The 15,127-nt window shown below is 56.4% G+C and overlaps 1 protein-coding gene across 1 annotated transcript; it reads right to left on the reverse strand.

Moving 5' to 3' along the window:
* Positions 1-10,212: 10,212 nt before the first annotated feature.
* Positions 10,213-13,866, reverse strand: IBSP (integrin binding sialoprotein; the record flags this gene model as incomplete). The annotated part of the gene is made up of 6 exons (XM_082482084.1): positions 10,213-10,809; positions 11,151-11,252; positions 13,240-13,293; positions 13,483-13,554; positions 13,682-13,732; positions 13,813-13,866. The coding sequence occupies 6 exons, from the start codon at positions 13,864-13,866 to the stop codon at positions 10,219-10,221; spliced, it is 924 nt and encodes a 307-aa protein (XP_082338210.1). The 3' UTR covers positions 10,213-10,218.
* Between the last annotated feature and the right edge of the window lie 1,261 nt (positions 13,867-15,127).

Raw genomic sequence — 15,127 nt, forward strand, 5'->3', positions numbered from 1 at the left:
GGGTTCACTCTGTTACAGGGTGAGACGAGAGATCCTAAAGCACTTCAGCAACAGCCTCTGCTGTCCTGACATGAAGAAACACCAATTGATGAATCACTGCTGCCCTTCAGTAGAACAAGACAAAACAAAACAAAAACAATGCATGGCAACAGGTTGTAAACACATATATATTAAAGGCCTAAATTAAAGTTTTTTCCCCAAAATACACAACTCAGCAGAGCCAAAGACCAAAGAGCCACAGAGGAACACCTCCCAGACCTGGTGGCCACCTCTAGCCCGGCTGTAAGCTTGCTGTGGGTGTGGGGGCATGAGGGGGGGCAGTGGGCCGCCCTGCCAGCTCCCACCTCGCCAGCGCTCGTCAGCCCAGCCTTCGCTGCAAGGAAAATCCAGCTCCTCGCTTTTCTCCAATGCTCCAGGAAAACCCTTTCCTTGGGAAACTTGCAGTTTGTCTGTTCAGCGGCCGCTTGTGCTATTTGGCAATCGAGTTTTGGAAGTGAGGAGCCAGGCACCTCAGTGGTGGGTGAGGAGCAGGCTTGGGGTGAGCATCCCAAAATGCTGCATGCCCCAGGGTGTAGAGCCAGAGTCACCGCACAAAAATTCCAGGTGCTGTAACAGCAGCTGTGCAAGGAGGTAGTGCTGTTTTATAAACGTATGTCATTTGTACCTGAGCCAGCCAGTTTTATACCTGGCCTCGCCGTTCAATCAGGGTTCGGGGAAGCAAGGGGGTGAGGGCAGCAGTGCCCATCCCGGCATCAGGTGGAGCTGGGCATAGTTCAACAGGCACGAAACATTCCCAGCAAAAGGCTTTTTATTCCACTAGATGGTGCTCAGGCCTTGCTTATGGATGTTGCTTAACGGCGTGGACAAGAAGGATGCGGTCAGGACTGGGGATGAAATTGGCTGGGCACCACGTCGGGGTCCCCATGGGGTTGAAAATCTGCCAGTCCCAACCCTGCCAGCGGCAAGATCCCAAACCCACCCCCTTCATTTGCCAGGTGACGGCATACACCGAGCCTGAGCTCCCTGGATCATCACCGTGGTCCATCAGACTTGGGGTGTGACATGCCATGGCAATTCCAAGGGCGATTTGCCCAGCCCAGCCTGCCAGCAGCCTGTTTCTCTCTGGGCTAGGTGGGCCGGCACAGGTGGTCCGTGAGCCTTTGGGGGTCTTGTGGATGCTGCCCCATGCCCGGGAAGCTGCAGGTAAGCCCCTACCCCATGCTGCTTAAACCTCCATGTCCCTGCAGCACCGGCACCAGGTTGCCTGGTGCAGCTCCCCTGGGGACACTGGGGCCTGATGGTCTGGTGTGGGGTGTAGTGGGCACATGCAATTTTTGATCCTTCCTGCTGGAGAGCACGAGCTCTAAGCAAGGCAGAGCCCCAACAGCTGGTGCTACTGATAGCACCAGTGAGGTACGCAGTGCTATCCTTGTCCTGGTGGTCCCAGCATCAATTACCCACGGACAATCCCTGAGAACTACGTCTATGGCCCGAAACAGGACCTGCCCCTTCCCCACGTGTGGCTGCACAGAGGGCAGGGGAGCAGGTGCCCTGCAGGCGCATCGCCGACATGGTAGCTGCTCTCACCCCCTCTCCCGGCATGGGCACAGCGCCAACGGGGAGTCCCCTCCCGGCGTGCTGAGAGAGGCACCTCTCCCTATGAGGCTCAACGCTGCTCCCACTGCACCATTTGCTCCTGCGCGTTGCCGAGCACACCCATTTTAGCAGCTTCTCGGACAGAAAAAGCAACCTGCAATTGCATAAACAGTGATTAACTTTGGGCACCACCGGCGGCACGGCTCCAGCCTGTCGAAGGCCAGCCTGGCTCACGTGCAGGGGCCAGCGGTGGGAATGGCGGTGGCACGGCCAGGGTGTTATGGTGCTCCTGGAAGGGCAGTGGGGCCAGCAAGTGCCATGGCAGCATGCTTGAGGGCACAATGGGGATTTCTCGCTGCAGGACATGGACAAGCCAAGAGGGCAGATGCTCTGTGGGGCTCCCCAGCAAGGAGAAACTTCCCAGGGAGGCCAGAGAACCTGGGCAAGAGCCAGTAGGGTTTAGTACCCCAAGGGAGGGATTTGCAGGGCTGGTTGGCCAAATTGCAGTCCCAGAAGCAATGGCTGGGCCAGGGATGTACTGGGGCCAGAAATCCTCCCATGCCCAGAGACCAGCCCCCCACCAGCACACTGCTCATGGCAAAGCAGCTGCCTGAAGTCCTACTGCAAATACCAAAGTCAGCAGAGTCTTAGGTACTGAAATGCCTTTATTTCTCCATTAGGTTGGAAGTGAAACCACAAGGACAGAGGCTTTTTCTCACTGTTTTATTTACTCACTTCGCATCAGTGCACAAACAACGCTACCCTATGCCGTGTAGCATGATTGCTGTTACATGGCTGTCTAGCACAGCAAACCCATGCATCGCTGTCGCAGCCCCCCTCAAATTAACAGCAGGATTGCATGAACCAGTGATTTGTGGCGCCTGGGCTGCAAAGCACTGTGCTACCCCCACCAACGTGCAGGGTGCCCCTTAACCAGGCGGGAGCAGCGCCCGCGGCAGGGATGCTGGGGGGGGGGGGGGGGAAGGGACACACGACATGTGGGACACCCCAACTCCACCGCTGGAGCCCACCGGGGCAGATACTGGCAATGCCTCAGAGGGCCCCCCGGCTCCAGCGGCTGTGGGGGTGCCCTGGGGCTCCCCAGCCTGAGGGCTGCAGTCCCATCTGTCGGCTGTCACTGCGGCTGCCCTGCTCCCCCTCAGAGGACTGGCTGCTGTCAGCACTCCCGAGGCCGGTGTAGGGGCCACGAGGGCCTCCCCCTGCCCTGCCGACGGTGTAAAAGGACCGCTCACGGACGTGGAGCTCATCAGCGCGCTTCAGCTGGTCCACCTGCCTGCTGTGGCCCAGTGCTGCAAACGCCCCCGGTGCCCCGGCCCCAAGCTTCCTGCCATGGTGCCCAGGGAGGCGGCCACCCCCAGCGCCCACCACCACTGCCCCAGCCTTGCCACCTCGCCCCCATTCCCGGCCTTTGCCTGCTGCCACTCTGCCCCCAGCTTGCCTTGCCTGTGGAGGGGGGCTGCCCTTCTCTTCGGTGGCATGTGGCCTTCCTGTGGCATCACCGCCATGGCCGCCAGCACTCGCCTGGGCCCCACTCGACACCTGGCTTCCAGCTTTGCCGTGTGGGGACAGCAGTCTGTCCATCCTGGGTGTCTTGTCCAGCCCTGCTCCCCCCGGCCGGACCCTTGCCCCTGCCCCGGGTTGTCTCTCCCTGTGGGGCTGGGAGGTGGCTGGCCCCACTTCCCCGCTCCCCCCTCTCCTCTCCATGGGGCTCTCGTCTGCCTTGCGGCCGCTGGCCATCCCCAGGGCAGTGGTGCAGTCCCCCTCGCTTACCCCGGGGGAGGCCACGGTGATGCCCAGGTGGATGCTAGCCCCCTTGGCTGGGACAGTGGCAGAAGCCTCTTTGTCACTCCCCTTGTGGGGGGTGGTGACAGCTGGGCGGCCTGGCCTCCCCTCGAACCTCTGCCCCTCACCTCTTGCCTCATCATCGCCTTTCTCACGGATGTCAGCCCCTGCCGGGATGGTAATGCCACCACCAGTGACCCTCCAGGGGCTGGGGGCCACTGGGCCTTCACCATCACCAACGGTGGTAGCACCATCCTCATTGTCTCCTGTGGGACGGCCATCCCCGGGGCTGCTGGTGACACTGTCCCCATGGCTCGGGGTGGCTGTGGTGGCCAGTCCTTCAGGCTGCTTGTGAGCAGGGATACCATCATCATCACCACTGTTGTATGCCGCAGTGATGCCCAGCTTGGGTAGGGGGCTGCTGGTTCCTGCAGTGGAGATGCTGTCATCCTCACTGCCAACAGTGGCGCTGGCCTGGGTGGTTTCTTGCTCCCCCACGTGGATGTTTGCCCTCCCAATGAAGATATTGACCTCGTCGTCCTTGTCTGGAGAGATTTGGGTGAAGCTGGTGCTGCCCACCTTCCCGCGAGTGACAGTGACACTGCCTGAGTCGGGGATGTAAGCATATTCATCCACACCTTTGGCGTCAACTTGTACGTCCTCCATATTCTCGGTGACAGAGGTGAGAGCAGCGCCTCCTGCCCCTGTGCCCCGCATGACACCCTCCTGCCCTTTGCCAGGGACAGTGGCCTCACCGCTACCCTCGTCCCCAGCCCCTCCAGTGGCGGGGTCCCTCTCCTTCCCATCTGTCATGGCCCCCTCCACTGGAATCCCCTCAGGGGCACCATCGTCCCTGTCCTCACTCCTGACATCAGACCTGTTCCCTGCCACGACCTCACCAGGGCCCTGGGGGAGAATGGAAACACCACCATCGACTTCAACCACCAAATCCAGGTCGCCACTGCCCTCCGAGCTAGCTGGGGTGGGACTTGCGACACCGACACCACCGCGCGCTCGCGTGCCGGTGACTGGGTGAGGACTGTGAGCATCCCCACCACGACCTGGGGTGCTGCGGTTTTCGGGCTTGAGGCCGATCCTGTTCTCCATCAAATCAGTGCTGTCATTGTCACCTTGCTCCGGGGCTGCCCCATGCTCCGTCGGCCCTGGCCTGGCATTGTCCTCACCCAGCTTGTGGCCAGGGATGACTCTCTGGCTATCAGCCTCTTCCTTCTGTGCAGTAGACACAAGAGAGAGGTCAGGGTCAGCCCTGGAACCTGCCGGCTGCATGGGGCACCGCAGCCAAGCCGAGATCCTGCCATTCTGCCTGGCTCTCTCCTCACCTTTATCTGTGTCTGGTTCCTCCGCGTTGAAAATGAGTAGACGTATTTGAAAACGTAGAAGCCATGCTTGGCATTGCAGCCTTTCAGCAGTATCTGGTGGGGAAGAAAGCAAACCCCACAATTTTCTTATTGGATGTGATGGCAGGAGCTTCCCTTGCTGTGCCTGGCACTGCAGCAGGGTCCCACCAGCACCCTGGGGCCCCAGGGTGGGCTGTAGCTCCCACCATCTCATGGCCACTAGTGTAGGCAGGGACCTGGGCAGGATGCGTGTGCTCGCCTCCTGGGCTCTGGGGTTTGGCTTTCCCTTGGGCTCATTTTCTGCCTTTGATTGCTTTCAGGAGCTGTGGGTTTGGGTTTTTTTGCAAGGTACCTTATGGCTTGAATAAACAGCCTGGTTTATGGTCCCATCAGACATGAGTGATGATGGCGACTGAAGCGCTGGAAGGACAGCAGCTGGCTACCAATAGGAAAAAACAGGCATTTTTTTCCCCTGCTCTTTATAAGGGCTGCTCAGATGCGAGGGGACCACCAGTCTCTCTTTCCACAGCTCACTGGGGCTGCCCTCCAAAAGCAGCTTTTTTTCTCTGTGCCCCCAGTTCAGGGTAACCCATGGGGTCCGAGTGCGGGGGGGAGGGGAGACGTACCCGGTGCTGTCCCACACAGTTCGCAACAGCTCTCCCAGGCAACGGTGGTGGCACCTGCAGACAGCAAAACACAAGTGAGAGCCAAGGCGTCAAACACTGCCCCAGCATACAGGTGGCTGCCAATGCCCACTGCCAGCCGCCCACCCTGCCCAGCATGATGGGCATGCCACGGTGTCCAGGAAAGGGTGGGAAAACTGTGTTGATAAGCCAATAAATTCCTGCGCACTACCTGGGGTGCCGGCTTAAAGCCAGCCGTAGTAGACAAGGTCAAAAAAAACCATTTCCAGGGTCTGGAAAGTATTGCAGATTCTGCTACAGCACTCTTGCATTACATGCTACTTTTAATAGGATATTGTTGGTCTTCAAATACCCTTTTAGTGGATTCTGCTGCAGTGTATTCTTATTGCAGTGCAGTTTTAATGCATGGCACCAGTGCTCACACCACAATGCTCCAACTTATGGCTGGGATCTGTGATGGGAGCCTGGAGTTGGTTAACTGGTAGTGATTCCCAGTGTTTCCTGGGCAACTGAGCAGCAATTCCTGTGCCCTCACAGCCAGGTTTCTGTACATGCTTGCAAGCTTCTGGCTTCCCCTGATTATCCTGGCATCTTTTGGGATGTATTGGCCAGTGCATCCCTCAGGGATGGAGGACCTGGAGGTGGGAGCATCCTGTGAGACCCACCAAGCCATTTAGCAGCATTCCTTATGTGTCAGGGGGAAGATGGCCCCATGGAGGGGAGCACCCTCCTGTCTCAGCAAAATCAGCCACTGAAGTGCCCCAAGCTAGCTGAAAGGGGCAGAAATGCACCCCAGAGTATTAAATATTGCCGGGTTATTCCCTGGTTTGTGAACAATGTCAAAGGCTGGATTACAGCCCTCGTCATGCAGTAGAGTATGAACTGGCTCTCTTCTGCGCCCCTATCAGAAAAGCAAATCTGCACTGATTTATGACCTACCCACATGCTGCCCTGTGACAAACTGGTTGTGGAAGCTTGCCCTGGGGGCTAAAGAACACATGGCCAGCCGGGGCCCAGCCCTCAGGGGAGATGTGGCTTCCTTCCTCCTTACCCTGCCAGAAAAGCAAGCCTTTGCTAGGAGCAGATTTTCACTCCATCTGTGTTGGGCAACAGTTATGCAGGACAAAAATGGCTGCTATTATATTTATCTTAGTTTGCCCTTTGTTTCAGTTGCACCTGTCTGAATTTCACATTAGGAGAGCTGGAATATAATTGTAGGCACCCCTCCGACCCCTGTTACCCACATGGGTAAGGTTAGCATCCTTCCCACACCTCCCACCTTCCCACACCTCCCCTCGGGCTGTTCCCAGGCCAAAAGGTCTGGGCAGATCCCAAATCCACAGAAAAATCTGGAGGAAGAGTTATAGCAACCCAGACTGGCCCTTGCACAATGCTCTAACTGCTAAATTAAAGGGACACGCTCAGGCACCTCAGTGCTAATATATATTTTTCTTGCTGGGTTCATCTCTGCGCCAGCACCTCAACACACCCCCCTTCTTCCCCAGCAAGCCCCAGAAGTGCTACATGCAAGTACAGCGCATGCTTTCCTGCTGCTGAGAACGTACTGGGGCGCACTGGGTGGCACACCCCATGCTTTCGGCAGCATGCTGGGAAGCCAGGGAGAGCCATACTCACAGGTGTCGAGAGGGCTGTGCTGAACAGGCACAGGCACAGGCACAACAGGGCTGTTTGCATCTTCGGCAGCTCCTGGGGGCACAAAGCAAAGCATCACTGGAGTTTGTCTTCCTGGGGCTTGTGGTCCACAACAGTCCCGGTCAGCAGCAACCCAAAAACCCCTATAGCAGTGGGGTTATCCAGCAACCCTTGATGTTCCCCAGGCTTTGCGGTGGCTCTTGGCATCTCTCTGCCTCTCTGCACCCCTCACAGCAAAGGCAATGCTCTGGCCATGTGCATACGGCAGCGAGGCAAGGACACTTGTGTGGCCAGCAGCACCACGTGAGCGCTCTGATACCAGGCGTTAACACTTCTTAACTTGCTCTATCAAAGCAGCTTGGGTGGATATTTGCAAAAAATGACCACCAAAACTGCTGCAGGCTGAGCCATACAGTCATAAGTCCAAATTAAGAAACTTTGCACACTGTTTTCAACAGCACTGATAAATAGCAGGAGACAAAAGCTCTGTTGGCTAATAATTCTCATTTCACCCATTCACCCTGGCTTGGGCTTGTAGGTCCAACCCAGTGGCTATTTTCAGCCATGCAAGCCTTGCTACAGAAAACATCGGAAGGAAATTGATGCACAAGGATCAGCAGCACAAAGCAACCTGAGCTCAAGAGAACGCGATGCAGAGATGCGCACGGCCGAGGCTTGGGCCGTCTCCCCATCCCCACCACCGCTTGCCCAGAGTGAAAGCAGGAGGTGCCCTGCTCAGGGAAGGCAGAAGCAAAGAGCTGGGGAGAGACAGGGAAGGCAAACTAGGTAAGAAGATTACCTTTTGCCGTCAGAGGCACGTTCCAGTGGCAGACCGTGGAGGCTGTGCCCACTTTGCTGAAATTTAAAGTTGGCCCCAGCTGTGTGGAGCCAATCAGCTCCTGCCCAGGGACATTTGTCAAGGCTGGCAGCACCCGCAGATAACCAGGGGGAGTAATTTCCAGCTAAAAATGTGTTTGTGGTGGAAGACAGCTATCAAATGTTCCACCTGGCTGCATAAACAGAAAGCATGGTTTATAAATATCTGTTCTGAAGGCGAAATTGCTCGATGATTAGTGCAGATCTTAGTGTGGCACATATCCAGCCAGGTTATTGATAAGGGGAAGGTGTAGTGGTCATAGCATGTTCACCGTGACTGACATGGGAAAGCCAGCAGGGCTGCAGAAAGGGAAGGGTGCTACACTGATCCCAGCCTGATCATAACCACGACCAGCACCATGAGGCAGCCCTGGCCAAGCCGAGAGATGACACCATGCCATAGCCACTGACACTTGATTTTGGGGTTTCATCCTCAAGCCCCCTGAGCTAAGGCTGGTGCAAGTGCAAAATAGAAGACTGGGTAAAAAAACAGCCAAAGAAACAAAAAAAGGATTTTTTTTCATGCACTACTCACACAGGTTCATCTGAGCCCACCTTTGCTGTGGGAAGGTGCTACGAGGATATGCACAACATACGTACTTTCCTCCCGCCCCCGTCTAGCTTTGCTGGTATTGACGGTCCCCCTGTGGCCAGCCTGGCTCAGTCACTCACTCCACTGATGGTGACAACAGCTCCCATCCCACCCACCATCCTGCTCTGACCCAAACCCTAGGAGTGGGGATCACCACTGCATTAACACCAGAAATGTTTAAACCATCATCATCCAGCCTCAGGCAGGAGCAAATCTCAGAGCCAGAAGGAAACTTGCCCTTTTCCCCTGGCCAGGCAGCCGCGGTTGGATGCTGCCTCACGGGTACCGGAGCAGCCGGCCAGTGCGCCTTGGCTCAGGGAGGCAGAGCTTTGGCCAGGTGCCCGGGGGACTTTGACGCACACAGGACCAGGCTGGGCGCCCCATGGGAGCAGGACCCGGCCCCCGGCAGTGCCAGGGCCCTTTGTCCGTGCTGGTTCCCTGACGTCTTTGGGCACCCCCTGGGGATGTGTATGATGGGGCTCTCATGTCCCCCCCCCACTGGCTGTGAGCATGTGCAGAGCTCCCCAGTGCTGCCATAGGGATTTGGCCCTGGGGGTGCCCACCCTGCAGGCAGCACCCCGTGTCACCCCGGCAGCTGCAGCCCAGCTTTGGCACACGGAGGTGGTTTTGTACAGCAGCCAACAGCTTGCTGCTGTGAGAACAGAAACTCATTTTGCAGTTGGACCTATATGAGGAGTTGAACACAGGTTTCCTTTCCAGGAATGCAAGGGCAGTGCAGTAGCTGCCATAAACTGTGTGTGAGGGCCATCGCTTTTCCTAAATGAGGGCACCTGCCTGGAACCCGGAGGATTTGATCCTTTCCAATCCCTGGTGCTGATCTCCAGTTGGCTGAGGCCATGCTTCTGTGGGGAGGTGACTATAGGTGGGGATTCCCATCCCTCATTCCTGGTGCAGGAGTCAAGTGGATGCACCACTGTCACTGTGACAGCCCTATCTTGCCTTGGGGACAAGGCTGTGTGGTGGGGAGAGATGTGGACCATTTTGAGCTGCAGCACCAATGTCTGAAACACGTCTGAGGTGCCTGCCTTGGTGCAACCCACATGCCTGTCACAGGGATGCAGAAGCAAAGCTCTCATTCCAGGGGTGTGCATCTACAGCTAGTGAAAGAGAAATTAGTGTCTTTACCTTTATTAATAATGCCTGGTGTGTGGTCAGGCCATGGTGGGCGTGCTACCAAGGAGTGGAAGATGTAGCAAAGTTATTGCCCACATATTGCAAATCCACGTCAACTCTACATAAGACACGGCAGTAATCCCACAGCAGTGACCCTGAAAACGCCCTTCCATTTTTCAGAGACAACTCTACAGAGGCTTTCCTAGTTAGCCTTTCTGTTCTTCCCTCCTTTTGTGAGCATCTGAGATGGAATAAAGAGATTTAACAGTGGGCAGCATGAGCACCTGTAGCCCCTCAGCCCACCAAGCGCTGTGCCGCCCTGCTGACCCCAGGAAATTTGGCAGCAAACCCTTCATCACCAACGAGCTCAGTTCAGTTGCTTTATTTCATTTCGCTTTGCGAGATACAAAAAACAAAAGAAAGCCTGGCACGCAGCCAGCGCACACTGCAAGCGGCCTGGCATCCCCTCTGGCACACGGTGGCTGCAGTGAGCTTTTGGATGCACGTTCCTGAGTGGGATGGGGCAGGTGGGGGGCAGCACTGGGGTGGTCCCCCCGCCCACTCACTGGCTGTAGTAGTAATCCTGGCCATACACGTCATAGCCGTGCCCCTTGTAGTAGCCGTACTCATCCTCATAGGCCCGGTAGCTGTCCCCGCGGGCATACTCATCCTGCTCCACGTAGCTGCCATCGGTGGTGCCCTCATCCCCCCGGCCGTGGCTCCTGGCCGTCACCTCGTATTCCCACTGCTCTCCAGCTGTGGTGGCGTCCGTGGGTCCCACATCTCCCATGGTGGTTGCCTGGGACAGCCCCTCTTCGCCAGTGGTGCTGGCAACGGTGGTGGCTTCAGTTTCCTCCTCCTCCTCCTCCTCCTCTTCCTCTTCTTCTTCTTCTTCCTCCTCTTCCTCCTCCTCCTCCTCGGCCACACCAGTGCCCTCCTCAGCCACTGCAGTGCCATTGCCATGGGGCCCATCTGCCCCCTCGGTGGTGTTGGTGCTTGTGCCGTTGACACCATTCTCATTCTCGGCTACCTCTTCTTCCTCCTCCTCCTCTTCCTCCTCCTCATTCTCGTCACTGTCTTCATTTTCAGAGTCACCACCCTTGCCAGCAGCGCTGTTCCTGCCCCCCTTCAGGGGCCCTTGGCAGTCCTTGCCCTGGCAGGGCAGGGGGAAATAACAACACAGCATCAGTTGGGCATCGGGATGTCACAGCTTTTCAGTGCCACATGGCATGGGGCAGGCGTGGGCACAGCTGAGCATCCCCCCTGCGCCTTGCATAGCAAGGCTGCCTTTTTGGAGTGCCCCTTCCGACCCTCCCACGAGGTTAATGCACAGAGCTTCACCCAGCCTTGGGCATCTTGCACAGCAGACCCCCAAGCAGAAATGGGGTGCAGGGCATCCCATGGGTGCAGGGCATCCCATGGGTGCAAGCAAGCATGCAGTGAACATCCCCCCCCACCTCCATGGGTGCTCCCCTCTAGCCCCCCAAACCACACCTGCTGGGGGGATGCAACATCTTCTCCCATCCCGCCCTGGCTGTCCCCGGGTGCTGCTCTGGCAGGGTGGCCAGCTGCCTCGGTGCCAGCATAGGATGGCTCCTGCAGGGACAGGGAGAGGATGGGGCAGGTGGTCAGCAGTGGGAGCACAGCACAGCCCTCGCGCAGTGAGTGGGGCATGCAGCATCCCCGCATGGTGTTTGGGCGCTGCTCCGAATTTCCTGCTTTCCCACGGGTCTCGCCCCAGGCTGAAATTGAGAAGCTGCAGCAGAGCAGCACAAGCCGTGCAATTAAGTGGTGGTGGCTGGAGCCATGTGTTCCCATTCTGGCTCCACATTTTGCTTTACAAAGCATCAAAAAGTTTGCTTTTGAAGTTACCTCTCCCAGTTTCCAATAAACAAAGAAGGCCACAGGCACACTACACGCGGACATGCTACATACCACATGTAGATAGCTGGTGAGACCGTGATGGCTCAGAGCCAGGCATGAGCCCGAACCCCACCAGCAATAAGCCATCAGCACCACTCGGCCCCAGAGACCACACAGCAGAACAGGTCTCAGTGGGGTGCATGGCTGTCCCGCGCCACTAAAAAAAGGAATGAATAGCCCAAAAGCAAGCAGAGCCTGGAGCAACCACTGGGGAACCGGTGGGGCAGCTCACCCTGTTCCCGGCCTACGAGGAAGAGAACTTCGTCACCAGCAGATAAACCCAGTTGTGGTGGGGAGACACGGGGTCACTGCCATCCCTGCCCTGGGCAATCCTCACTGCTCGCGTGCCAAGACTAAAGACTCTCAACCTGGTGTTTTGGGTCAACTCAGACACTTAAAATATAGGTGCATCTGATGGCAGATAAACCCCAGGCTGTTTTCCTCTCCTCTGGAGGAGCCACCAAGTTGCATAGTGCAGCTGGCTGTGCCGGTGGGAGCAATGCTGATATAATGGTGCTCTTTACATACTTGTAACTGACTTTGGGGCCTTTCATAATGATTTACCTTGCTGACCACCCCCTGCTAGTGAAGGCATACAGCATCCCTGCCCGGGAATGGCCACTGCTCTGGTGCTCCTGAAATGAAAGGGGTAACCCCGAACAGCAGCTGCATTCCTGCTCATCATTTATTTTTTTTTCTTGGGAGTGAGCCCCTTTGGCTGTCTCATGCCACTACTCAAATTTATCCCTAGTGATTGTAGTGGTAGGGGAGAGGAACAGGCAGAAAGGGGTAAATTGCAGGCAGGTGCCAATGCTGGCAGAAGTGCCTGGGGAGTGGGGGCCACCCCATGCTGCACCCCAGCCCCAGGCGGGCCTCCAAAGGAGGTTTTAAGACCAGATGTCCAGGCTCACAATCCTGTTAAAAAGACCCCTGAAATTAGCATTCAGATCATTAAATTAAAAAAAAAAAAGAAAAAGATGTGATTAGACCTAACACATAGGTTTTCAAGCATGCCAGATCCCTTTCTCAAAGCACCTGTGTGCCTGAGAACCACTGGATTATTTTGGGGCATCTGCAGCCCAGTGAAGCACAACAGACCTTTGTAATCCCTGACATTTAATTTTGGACCTGGAAGACTCTTGCAAATGTAGCGGTGCCCAAGCTCATATTGACCCAGCAGACAGGAGCAGCGTTACCCGCTGGGCTGGTGCATTTCCCAATATAGCATCAGTTTGCGTCCCTCCACACAGGTTCATGCAGAGCATAACTGTATTTTCCATAGCAATTTTATCAGCACTCTGGGGGCAATGCACCCTGAAAGGGGAAGGGAAGAGGAGTCCCTAACAGCGCCTTTTGCCTTGCGGGTAAGTCTCCCTGCTCCTTTCTGAGCCACTGAAAATGGAAACCGGAAAGTTTGTCTCAGGGTTGTTTGGTGCGTTCCCCACCCATCCTCTTAAAAAAAAAAAAAAAAAAGAAGAAAAAAGAAAAAATACACAAAAAATAATAAAATAAAGCCCAGAGTAGAAAATCCAGTCGCATCCAGAGTGCAAGGCTGTGGGCGGTCAGTGGCCACAAATGCTGATGAGCGGAGACTACAAAACCCAAGAAAGTTCCCAAATTCCCGTATTTGTTTTGCAGGCTGCTGGTTTGCCATACTCACCCCTCCTTCCTCCTCCTCCGAGCCATCCCCCTCTTCCTCTGATGAGTCACTGCCCTAAGGAGAGGGAAAACCGAGTTGTAGCTGTGCTGGCAGGTCTCCATTGGTGTTACGAGTGTGACTGTCTCAGCCCAGCTCTGCAGGCCAGTGGCAGGCAGGGCGCAGACCCTGCCCTCATCTCATTTGGGCCACTATCTCCGCATTTGGTGGGCGGCAAAGCATCAGCAACCCCTCCAAAACACCCACCTGGTACCGTCGCTGCGGGGGATGCACATAGGCATATCTGTACAGGTAATACCGGTGCCTATTCTTGAACACCTACCGGGAGAAGAAGGGGATAAATCCCATCAGTCTGGGGACTTGGGTAGAGGACTGACTGGAACATCCTCGTCCTCAAGGCCAGCACCACGTGGGGCTGGGCATGCAGGGTGGGGGGAGACTCTACCGCATTTTCTTCCGAGTCGTCCGATTTGGCTCTCCGCAGCCAGCTCTTGACCTGGGGGAAAGGCTGGGTTGGCACATGCCCCACACCAGCCCCGGCGAGGCCGGGGGGTCCCCCCGCTGCCCAGCACTCACCGAGAAGGCGCACGCCATCCCCACCAGGCAGGCAAAGACCAAGGCAGTCCTCATGGCTGCTTTCTCTAGGAGAGCAGAACATGGCGAGGGTTCGCTTTTCAGCTAGAAAGCACTGTCGCTCCCCAAAACCATACAGGTGTTTGTGTCCGTGTGGGTGAGCGGAGAGAAGGCTGACCTCCAGCCACCCAATCCCTCCAGAGACCCAAGTCCTTTTTTTATTTTGAACAGAACCCTCAATTTCCATGAATATATTTTGGTTTTGCAAGCCACAAAATACCAGAAAAGTGAGTTTCACCTGGTAGTGGACGCATTGTTTTCCCTGAGCAGGAGTACTCACTCCTGCTTCCCCATTGCCTGCGAGCGAGTGGGGAACACCAAACCCCCGCCGGAGATGCGACAGGAGCAGCCGGTGAGAGCGCTGCCCACTGCAGCCGCCCTCCCACAGCCCTGCAACCTGCTTGGGCTCTGCCTAGGGAGCAACGCCCCCGGGAATTACACCACAGAGAGTTTAACCTCATCGAGGACAAATAAATAAGCAAACAAATAAATGAATATAATCGGCTGCTACAGTCTGCCACCGACAAAAACAGCAGTGGCAAGGCACCAATGCCGGTAGCACCCCCATAGGCTTATCGGGGGGGGGGGGGGGGGTTGGCTCTGGGCAGGTCCAAGGTGCACCCACTAACCACCAAAACTCAGCCTGCCCTCTTCCATCCCGACCCCAGCAAGGAGCACGCCTGACCCTCCGTGCAACTGGCCCAGCCTCCCTCCAGGGAGGGATGCTCCTGGCACACATACACACCCCCCCCAGGGCTCAGTCAGGCCCACTAACCTTCCTTATGTTCCTTTTTCCTACCCTTCCTCCAGCTAAACCCACCATCAGCTGTGCTGAGGTTTGGGGGGAGTTGTTATTGTATTTATCTGCACTTGAAGTTTCCCCATCTTTGTTTAACTCAGGCTAGAAAACAACCGACCACATGCTAGCTTCCCTGGCCAGGCAGCAAGGGTCTGGATGCTCATCCCCTCCACCCAAGACCTTCATGAAGCCATAGACCCAGGAAAGGTCTAAAAGCAGCATCCGCCCCCACCACCAAGCTGAGCCCTCCCACCCTCCTGCAAAAAGCAGACGGTGATGCGCTCCCTGGCTGGGAAAAGCAGCAGCAAGCTTACCCCACGACAGCACCGATGGCAACCCACAGAGTCGGCCGGCACAGATTTCCTCCTGCTGCTGCCCTGCTGGGATATAAGGTCTATTTTTGCCCCCCCCCCCTCCAGCCAGTCGCCGCCCTGCCCGGAGTGACGCCAGCCCGCCGGC

Source organism: Vanellus vanellus (assembly GCF_965231255.1).
Source record: "Vanellus vanellus genome assembly, chromosome: 4".
In the NCBI taxonomy this organism is placed as follows: Eukaryota; Metazoa; Chordata; class Aves; order Charadriiformes; family Charadriidae; genus Vanellus; species Vanellus vanellus.